General features: G+C 44.7%; 1 protein-coding gene and 1 pseudogene across 1 annotated transcript in view; one reads left to right on the plus strand and one right to left on the minus strand.

Moving 5' to 3' along the window:
- Positions 1-9,683, plus strand: part of Tnn (tenascin N) — an 85,155-nt gene extending 75,472 nt beyond the window's left edge. The window contains 2 exon segments of the mRNA XM_036201840.1: positions 5,997-6,160; positions 8,639-9,683. Of these exon segments, the coding sequence (XP_036057733.1) occupies positions 5,997-6,160; positions 8,639-8,779 (305 nt within the window). The 3' untranslated portion in view covers positions 8,780-9,683.
- On the minus strand, positions 5,732-5,900 carry LOC118592777 (annotated as a pseudogene).
- Positions 9,684-10,387: the final 704 nt, after the last annotated feature.

The raw sequence follows: 10,387 nt of genomic DNA on the forward strand, positions 1-10,387 counted from the left end.
AAATTGGCTGACTGCATGGGACACAGTCTCTTCTCTCTAAAGCACATGGGAAGAAGAGACTGAAAGCACAAAGTACCTTTTGCAGACCAAGTGGTATGGTAAATAAGGAGCCCAGGAGTGGAGATGGTGGATACATCAAGAACTTGAGTGGCTGGAGGAAGCTTCTTGTGGGAGGGGAGTGGAGTTGGCTCAAACAGAGGGCTGAACGCGGAGGGAGGCAAGGAGGGGGCTCACCACATCTGAGGGAGCCTGGGGGAATAGAGATTGCTGTGTACTCCAGAAGATTTGTAGGGCATCTTAGAATTGTGTCCCCAAGGATCACTGGGGTCTGGGGCTATGATCTGAAGTGGTCAACCATGAATGGAAAATTTCTTTGAGTTCTATAATTCATCCCTTAAAACAATAATATGAATTTTGCCCTTGTTTCTTAGTAACTAGCATCAAGAAGATACAGAGTTGATGAGTTTAAAAAAATGAAATTTCTATCAGGATATCTCTGTCTAATCTCATGAGTGCTTCATATATTAGTAGGAATAGACCCTGAGTTTGGTGACACGGTCGTGTGGGAGCAGGTGGGTACCTATCACCAAGGAGTTTGCACTTGGTAGAGTTTGAATTGTCAAGGAGTCTAAGTAGGGATTTGAATGGGAGAGAGTGTGCAAAGAATTGTTTCTGGGAGAAATAATTGCAGAAACAGATACTCCAGCTACGAAGGCCCACCCTGGTTTGGACTTGCTGTCCTTCCTCAGACTATCTGCATCTCTCTGGGCTAGAGATGAGCTGTACTGCATGCACTCCAAGTGAAATATAAAACATAGGAGGCATCCCTGGGAGTCAGGCTATTGGGAAAGTGAGTTGAAGGAGTCAACATATTCTAAACTAATTGGCTCTCCCCCAGGTACGTTATTTGCATTTTAACTCTGACAGGGGATAACTGTTCTAAAGTTGCTCAGGCCAACAAGGCCAGTCAGCAAGGATTTTTTTCTTTTTTAATTCAAGGAGGAAAAGGCAGCTCGGATACAACTGGGAAACACACATGGACCTTTGTTCATGTAATTATCAGCCTAGTTACCGAATAATTTAAATGATCATAATTGTTATTTTTTTTTAAAGACAGGCTCTTATTATGTATCAGGCTAGCATACAACTTTTAATCTTTCTGCCTTCTCCTCTTGAGTGCTGGGAATAATGAATATACTACTGTACATGGTGATCATAATAATTTAATACTAAAATAATTTAAATTCATCGTCTTGGAGGACTGAGCACGTTACATAACTCTTATCTCATCTAAAAATAAGGTCGGGTTGAATTCCTGATGGCTTCTTTAAATCTCTCCCACCATTTGGAATAATAGAGACTTGAGGGCCAGTTCCCAGTTCCCCACATGGGCCTCCTCCTGCTCTGGTCTGTCTCTGGTAGTCATCTGGCTATTCTTCATACTTTCAGCTAGACTTAGCTTTTCCATCTCAGGTTAGAGTCTCAGTTTTTATACATCTCATTCCCGAGATCTTCCTGGACAAGTTTTGAAGTGAGGAGCTTCTCTTTGTTTCTTCGCCTTCCTGTCTCCCCTGAACCTGGCACCTTTTCTGGCCTCTTAGTGGAGATTCCATTCAGATCCACCTTTTCAGTTTGTCCCTTTCTTTCCCTTTCCTTTCTTGGACCATTAAACTTGGCCTTCTCTGAGCCTAGTTAACATAATCCAGCAAATGAGCTGATGCTAATGGGAAAGGGAGTCAACATATTCGTAAATTAATGGGATTCTCCTCCCAGGTACCCTATTTGCATTTTAACTGTGACTAGGGGATAATTCCTGTTCTAAGGTTGTTCAGGCCAACAGGACCAGTTAGTGGAGGATGTCTTTTTAAATAGGAAGCCTTGGGAGACTCTCAAATCACACAGCGTTTAGGCAGCCATCTCTTCTACCTGTGTGTACCATCACCCCTCCCTTTATGTTCTGTATGACAATGGTAGGGTCCTCCCTTTATGTTCTGTATGACAATGGTAGGGTCAGTGGCATTTAGCTTTCCTTGAATATGCTTCTGGGTTTGGATGAGGGTTTTACAGTCTAGGAAGCGTCTGGCTACTCAGGCCTTAAATGATGAGGTACAGTGTAGAGGACAGTCGTTCAAGTGGAAGGTGAAGGTCTTGCTATGTCTGTGTGCACAACCTAGCTCTGTGTCTAGCCTTATCAGTGCTTTCATTACAGCAGAAATGCACAGCCTTGGTGGAAAGGTGAGGTGGACCTCAGACTGTCCAGCTGGGCTCATGGCTTCTGACTTCGATTGAAGTCATGTCTTGTAGGCCTATTATTATTATTATTATTATTATTATTATTATTACAAAGGAAACTTCAGCAAGGCCACAGAATGCTAACTTAGTTTCTGATTCTGAGTCTTAGAGGCTTTCTTATGAGTCCTACCATTGAGATGTTCATTTATGTGGAGATAACAATGTAAACATAAATAGACTCTGCCTCAGAGTTTCCATTGGGCTATCCAACTACTTACAGCTTATTTCATGTCCATCTTATATAGGGCTCAGTCATGCTGGGGTGCTCAAGGGATGGGTCCACCTCCTTGGGACACTTGGGAATGTGGTTGGGGATCTCTAACAGCACATAACAGTCCAGAAATGACGATGTCCACACAGAATTGTTTTAACCCAAAGCCAGTGTTTCCTACATTTTTAAATGGATTTTTAAAGGCTGGCATTTGAGAAAGAAAAGTAAGTAAGAGAAAAGGGAAAGCTAAACATTCACCACCATTCTTTACTTGCTACCCCACTCTCAGGGACAAACCATTCAAGGTCTACACTCACAGCCCTGGGTCTGAATGTGACTTGCAGGGATTTGATGTTCTTGACTTCTGGTCTTAGGTCTTAGATGGTAGCCATAGAGTCATTCTTCCTGCACCACAAAGTTCTAGGGGAGGAGAGTGGGTCTTGAGTGACATTTTGATGGGATGGGCAGTGACCAACTCAGTGGCCACACCTTGAGTGTTGGTTTAGACTTTCTATGAGTCTGCTATAACCCTCCCATTCATACCCAAGAAGAACCAGTTTCCCCCAAAGCCAGTAGAATAGGGCCCTTAGAATAGAGCTCATCAGCAGTTTCTCCTAATACTAATACGAGGGACTCTAAACACCATTGGCCTAACTACTTTTTAAATTCGTTACTTTTGAACTGATATGTAATTCAAGCTGGCCTCAAACTTGCAATCCTCATGCCTTTGCTTCCAGAGTTCTGAGGTTAAGGAGTGCCTGCCCATCACACCCAGATTGCCTTGGTTTTGCTTAGGAAGATAAACTCATCGAATCATAATACTCTCTCAGCCAAGGCCAGTTATTTTCTGATTCATGAGCATACTCATTTTCTACACTCTGAACAAGAGGGTGGCTTCAGTTTCTTGATGGAAGAAAATCTATATGCAGAATTGAAAAAAAAAATCCCATCCAGACTGAAGCTCTCTTCCTTTTTCTTGTCCAGGGACCATGGTTAGATAACTAAAGATATCTTCGAGGAAGTGCTTGTCTGGATTCATGGAAAATAGGCTCTGGGAACTTCATATTCCATTCTGGAAAGCTGTGCTTATTAAAGGGATGTTACTAGGGGAGCCATTGTGTTATTTCACACTGTAGTTAACTGTCTGCAAGAATCTGGAGGGAGGAGAAATGGGGCACAAAGAAAGTGACGACAGCCTGCCTTCCTTTGACCCGAAGAAAGCAGTGGAGGCCTGGCCATCTTGGTGTCAGAGGAGTGGACTCCCTTGCTCTGTTCTTACTGTTCCTGCCTTTGCTGGGTGGGCTATGAAGAAGGGGCCATTGTTGAGTGTACAGACTTGGGGGAAGAATTGGGACCATCCCCTTGCACATGGACCTGTTCACTTTTTAAGAGACAGGGGATGCTGGAGATTGAACCAAGGCCCTTGAACTTCCTATGTGTACATTACCTCTGCTTACATACCTGCCCTTACAAACTCTTTCCATACCTGCTCTGACTCACCCCAACTGAGTTTTCAAGAACAAGAAACTCTTCTTCTTCATATTCCCAGAGCCTAGCATGGGGCTCACCCATTGCAGGTGATCTGTCTGTCCTCTGAATAAGTATGTGGATGAAGCTGCAGCTGTGTTCTTGAAGCACAGATAGTATGCTCTCACCTCATGTGAGCCTGAGAATTTGCATTTGTAGTAGGTTCTCAGGTGATGTCTGTGATTTAGGTCTTGGAGACTCCCTCCAGAACCATTGTTGAAGGCTGTCAGAGATAGACTGCATTTACTAGTAGGAATGAAGCCTACTGTGGGAGTGAGGGGGCGGGGCCCAGGTGAATCTGTGTTTCACAAAGAACCATCTTAGAATCTGAGAACCAATAGTTGAGTCTTGGTACTTTCATCTGTGAACTTGGGGACCTTGGGTTGCTACAGACTAATCCCCAGGCAATGATTTCCTTGCGGGATCCAGAAGGGCCCTGCCCACCTTGTGGCCTGTGAGAGTCACAGCAATTAGATGTAAATGTGGCTGTCATTGTTGCAGGAGGGGAACTTGATGAAGCCCATGATTGATATGGGCTCTTATTGCCTTTTATGACCTGAAAGAGAAAGTAAACTTACAAATGGATGACAAATGTGGTCGGGAAGTAGGTGCAGTAGATGAAGTAATTAAAGCGGGCTCCAGATAGGATGTAATGAAGCCTTAAATTGTCCGTACATCCCCAGAAAGGCTCTAGAAGGTGTGTGTGTGTGTGTGTGTGTGTGTGTGTGTGTGTGTGTGTGTGTGTGTGTGTTTTGGGGTGGAGAAGGGGATCGATGAGGAATCTTCTTCAGTAGTAGAGTTGAGCTGCTTTAAGGGAGGTTAGGGAATCACTAATGAAGGGCAGAGGGCAAATGGGACTGTTCACCTCATTAGTGGAGACAGCTGGATTGGAGGCTCCCCAGGAGGCAGCTCAGTGGCAGCTCCTGCTCAGCAAGGAGGATGAATCATCTTTGCGATAGAAGGTAGGGTGGTAGGCTTGAGACAGTGAAGTGGGTCTTTCTATAGGGGCTGGGAGATGGACTGTGAGGGGGAAGGTTGTTGGGTGAACACAGGCCCTTAGAGATGAAGAGAGGCCTGGGTGGCAGCTGTGCAGAGGTGGGGAGGGTGATTTGAGACAGCAGGGCTAAGTCAAGGGTGTGAAAGGCTTATTAAGCAAGGCACATGCGTTTTGGGTCGGGGCAGCAGGGAGCATGGTCATCACAGCAAATGCTGAACAGAGAGTGGTTTCTTGAGGGGAGGGTGGTTAGCTACTTGATGTGATGGGAGAACTTGCAAGTGAAAAGGCTGTTGAGGTTGATGGAGAAACAGGCCTGGCGTTTGAGCGACAGGCCAGCAAGGATGATCACGTTCTCACATTAGTTAGCCTTTCTGAGAGAGTTGTGACTACCTGGGATATACAGCTGGATCCTGGGTGGTTTCCTGCCCAGATATTTCTGTTGGGGCCTTCTTTCCTCATGGCTCTTGCTCTCCCCCACCATTGCTTTTTTGAGGTGTGAGAACAAAGTTTAATGCTAGACCCATCATCAAGGTAGCTCGAGTGTCCATTAACACAGAGGTTCCCAACTGGCGATTTGGGTTTCCTCAGTGTTCTACATCCTCAGCATCCTCCACAGGGCTAAGCTGTTTTTGAGGCAGCAGGATGAGACACCAGAGAGGCTTTTGGTGGGTTGTTGTTGTTGTTGTTGGTGGTGGGGTGGCTGCCTAATCATCCTTCTTAAATTTGCACTGATATAAGTCACCCAGTCTAGGATCAGCCTCCAGTCCACAGCCACACTAGCCCCACAGCACCCGTGGTGCCCCATATGCTGGCTGTGGGGATCCTGTTCTTGGCCAGTTCCTAGTAGTGCAGACTCAGAAATCTGATCGGCATCACTGCAGGGTCTCAACACTCAGGGTCATCCTGTTCCACTGCACTACCCTGGAGCATCAGAACATGCCTTGACTCCCTTTTTAATCTCTCCCACAGGGGATGCTCTTACTTACCACAATGGATGGAAGTTCACAACTTTTGACAGAGACAATGATATTGCCCTCAGCAACTGTGCGCTGACACATCATGGTGGCTGGTGGTATAAGAACTGCCACTTGGCCAACCCTAATGGCAAATATGGGGAGACCAAGCATAGTGAGGTAAGTGACAGGTGAACGTCTTTTCTATCACCAGCTTTGTCTGTCTATACTCCCAAAGCAACACTGTCCGGGTTAGTGTGGTAGCCTCTCTCCATCTCTGAATCTTTCAGGCAGGGCAGGAGAATGTGATTCAGGCTTCGTGGTGTCCCCAGACGACGGATCCTATGTGGTCTGTGTTGCACCACCACACACTGTCTCAGCTGCAGGTGGGCGATTTGCTGCCACAGATGTATAAAGACCAATGATGTGGATCACATGCCATCTCACTTCACTTTTAAGTTTCTTTTGTAGTATTTATGAGATAGGGTGGGTCTCATGTAGCCCAGGCTGGCCCCTGCGGGAGCCGGGCCAGACCAGGAAAACTTCAGCTACACAGGCTGACTTTATACTTGACTCATAGCTGAGGCTAATCATAAACCCATGGTCCTCCTGCCTCTACCTTGTAAATTCTGGGATTATAGGAATTTGTCACCACATCCAGCTAAGTTTTTGTTATTGTTTATTTGTTTACACAGACTCTTGCCTAGGCTGGCCTTAGACTCTGAATCCTCCTATCTTAGCCTCCTGAGGGCTGGGGTTACAAGTATGTGCCACCATGCCTAGCTATCAGTGTACTTTAGTAATCCACAAACAGACTCTGTTATAGATCAGGTCACTTTAACAAGCTACCACAGGTGAGGTGGTTTAAAAACATTTGCTCCTGGTGGTGGCGCATGCCTTTGATCCCAGCACTCTATCTGGGAGGCAGAGGCAGGTGGATCTCCATGAGTTTGAGGCTAGCCTGGTTTACAAAGTGAGTCCCAGGACAGCCAGAGCTGTTACACAGAGAAACTCTGTCTTGAAAAACAGAAACAAACAAAAAGAAAAGAAAGTAGACATGCATATTTCACAGTTTTAAAGGCTGCCTATCCCAGGATTAGAGTGCCAGCATTCATTCTTGATGGAGCCTTGCTTTTTGTCTTGGAAATAGACACCTTCCAGCTATATCTTTACACAATACAGAGAGAGGCATTCTGACCTCTTTCTCTTCTATTGTGAGGGCATCTAAAAATGACCTCCCAGAGTGCTGCCTCTGAATATTACCAAACTGGGACAAGAAAACTTCAACATGCAGAATTTGGGGAGCACACAAACATTCTGTCCTAAATTGGACAGTTCACCATCTTTCCCTGCTATCTCCTTACACCAGAGCTGTTTCTCTCAGTCATTGGTCACCGGGTGAGCAGGTTCTACTTTAGCTCAGACCCATCCGTGGCTCCACCCGAGGCACCAAGAGTCTGCTGCAAGCATCCTGTTCCTGTCCATCTGTCTCTCCTGTGTTCAAGGCTGAGTGCATGTGAGGGCTCCTCTCTTGCAAACTTTCCTGTCAATACTTTCTGGGACCTGCATGATCCTTGTATATCATTGTGACTCTTGGCCAGCTACAGGACATCTGCCGACCCCTCATGGCTTCTTGAAAATTGCACTTTCCTATGCTCATTATCAATCTCTGTCCTCCATAAGCCTGTCCCAAGTCTCTAATTTCCAACCAGGTCCTGATCCTGGCCTTTATGAAAGCACCTCTCCCAAGAACTTGCACACACCAATATTACTGTAAATATTAGCACTTCTCAAATCCAGGTACATTTTTATTACTTTGGTCCTTACCAGGCAGCCAGGATTCCCAATCCTTATGTGATTTTTTTTCAAAGGGAAGAAGAAATTTGCCCCCAGGGCAATGAGGAGGGTTGGCTCATGAATCACCATGGCAGCGTGTGGGCCGACCAGGGGAAGCCTATGATCAGAGATCAAATATTTGAAATGAGCAGCCAGCATGCCCTAAACCGTTTCTGCATTTGCTAATAAAAGACATTCATCTAGTTAATGTGCTTTTCTTGGTCTGCAAGGCATTTAGCTTCTTGTTTATTATTTACCTCACAAATTAAAATACATAAAATTGGTCACTTGGGCTCTTTATTGGCCTGGTTGCAAGGTTATTAAGTGAATTAAATATTATTGTGCTCACCAGTCAAAAGACATAAAATGAAACTTAGTTTTCAGCAGGCCATTTGTTACCTCAGTGCTAATATCTAAACAGTCTAAATTGAAAATGATTTTACACAATTGGCTAATTAATATGTTTATTTTTGCCTTTTAGTTTTTGGAAAAGAACAGAGTGAGGCAATAGTTGGGTTGCTGATCTCTGCCTAGATAGATTGACCTCCTTGTCATCCTTGTGCTCTGGCCTCTCCCAAATCCATCTTCCCACCATGGAGGCTTCCTTCTCTGTCCACTCAGTTTTTCAAATTCCAGGAGGGGGTGCATGACCTGGCCCTCCTATCTTGGTTCATAACCCATTTTTACCCGAACTTCCTCTTCCTTTTCCTCCTCCTTCAGAGAGGGAGTGACTTCACTCTCTAGGATCCCCTCTGCCGTCAACCACCTTACTTTTCTCCTAAATACCTTTTCTTAATGTAGATTTGTTTGTTTGTTTTGTAGGGAGTAAACTGGGAGCCATGGAAAGGACATGAGTTCTCCATTCCTTATGTGGAGCTGAAAATCCGTCCCTTTGGTTACAGCAGAGACCGTTTCTCCGGCAGGAAGAAGCGGTCCATAGGAGGAAAGGCGAGAATGTTCTGAAGGCCCATGTGAGCCGTGTCCACAGGAGACAAGACAAGCTTAGGGCAGGGTGGGTGGTGGTGACCAGGAAGCTGACATTTGTCGGATGCTCATAGCCTCTAACTTCTCAGATTGCCGTCTACCCACAGTGCTAATGATGTCATCACACCTCAAGTTTTAGAGGTTCTTACCATGTCACTTGCATGTTTGCTGGTCTCTACTGAGGGCCCAGAAAGTCAGCAATGTTGTCATTGAACAGTACACATGGACAGGACACAGTGTTGGGACCATATGGTTTTTCAGTCTATACTTGATGACAGATGTATTGAATTAGGGTGAAAAAATGAATCACCCAGTAGATCACCAACTGGAAATCTTTAGAAATTGGTGGAGATCTATATATGCATCTGATAATATATATCTTTCTAGAAGAAAAACCAAAAGTGAGGTTCTGATCCCTCAGGGGTCAGAGCTGAGGCAAGCTGCTGCTTGTTGTCTCTGGTTCCCCCTGATTTTTGACAGAAAAGTACAAATCTCACTCCTTTTACATTTCGTGTGTGATGAAGAACGGAGAGAGTACAGAGGACCCATGACGCATTCATATTTAGCTAAGTTCTGACTGATCTCTAGCATGCTGGAGACCAAAGCTCCCATTTTACTGCTATTTTTAACCGCCCCTTTCAGACATTTGCATAATCTCTCCTAGATCTGCATATGTTGTAAATAAATTTGCAGTCATTTCAACTTTAAATAATCTGCCTCTCTAAATAACTGGTACCCCCAGTCTTTCCTGCCCCCTCCCGCAGGCCCATTAGCCCTCAGCCCTCCTCCTTCCCTGCTCCACACACTAAAAGCTTCCTCATCTCATCCTTCTTGAGTGTCTGTTATTATTTTGGAAGGTTTTCTGTAGCCAAGTCATTGACCATTGAAGTAACTTAAATTCCTATTCAAGAAAAAAAAAAAAAAAAACAAATCATTTGATTTTTCAAAATTGCCTTGTATTATTTTCTTAAGTGCACTTGAGTTCTAAATTTAACTTAAGTACAAGTGAAGGGACCATTTGAGCATTATACTGGAATGCGGTGGACTGCAGTATCGCCTGTGTGATGAAAAATCATGCTCTTTGGAAGGCAGCAGAAGTATGTGAGTGGGGAGGAAAGCACATGTTCTAGAAGCTTCACTCCCCCTTCTAGTCTAGGGTGTACATTGTTGTTTAGCTTTCTAGGTCAATGACCTCTGGGTCAATGCCAAGCCACACACTGGAAGTCACTTTTGTCAAGCTTTCATGTTTTCAGTCTCCTTACCCCATGGTCAGGACACAGCAACAGCTAGATCTCCTAATGAGCGGGCCAAATGAAGCTCACTAAGGATTGGGGCTGATCATTCAAAAGGTGCACTCACTTTGTCTATTGACTCAAGAATCTAGTAAGTGGTGGCCTGTAGGGAAACAGATGAACAAGTCACACCCAGTCCTCATGCTAATGGAGGAGCTCTTATGCTGTCTTTATTCATTTTGCTCATTTATTCAACACTCACTGCTTAAATCTGAAACTGTACCAGGTTCTGTTCTAAGTGCCAAATCTATCCAAACAAACAAAGTATTCACGAACATATTTTGTTCTACATATT

The sequence above is a fragment of the Onychomys torridus genome, chromosome 11, assembly GCF_903995425.1.
Source record: "Onychomys torridus chromosome 11, mOncTor1.1, whole genome shotgun sequence".
Taxonomy (NCBI): domain Eukaryota; kingdom Metazoa; phylum Chordata; class Mammalia; order Rodentia; family Cricetidae; genus Onychomys; species Onychomys torridus.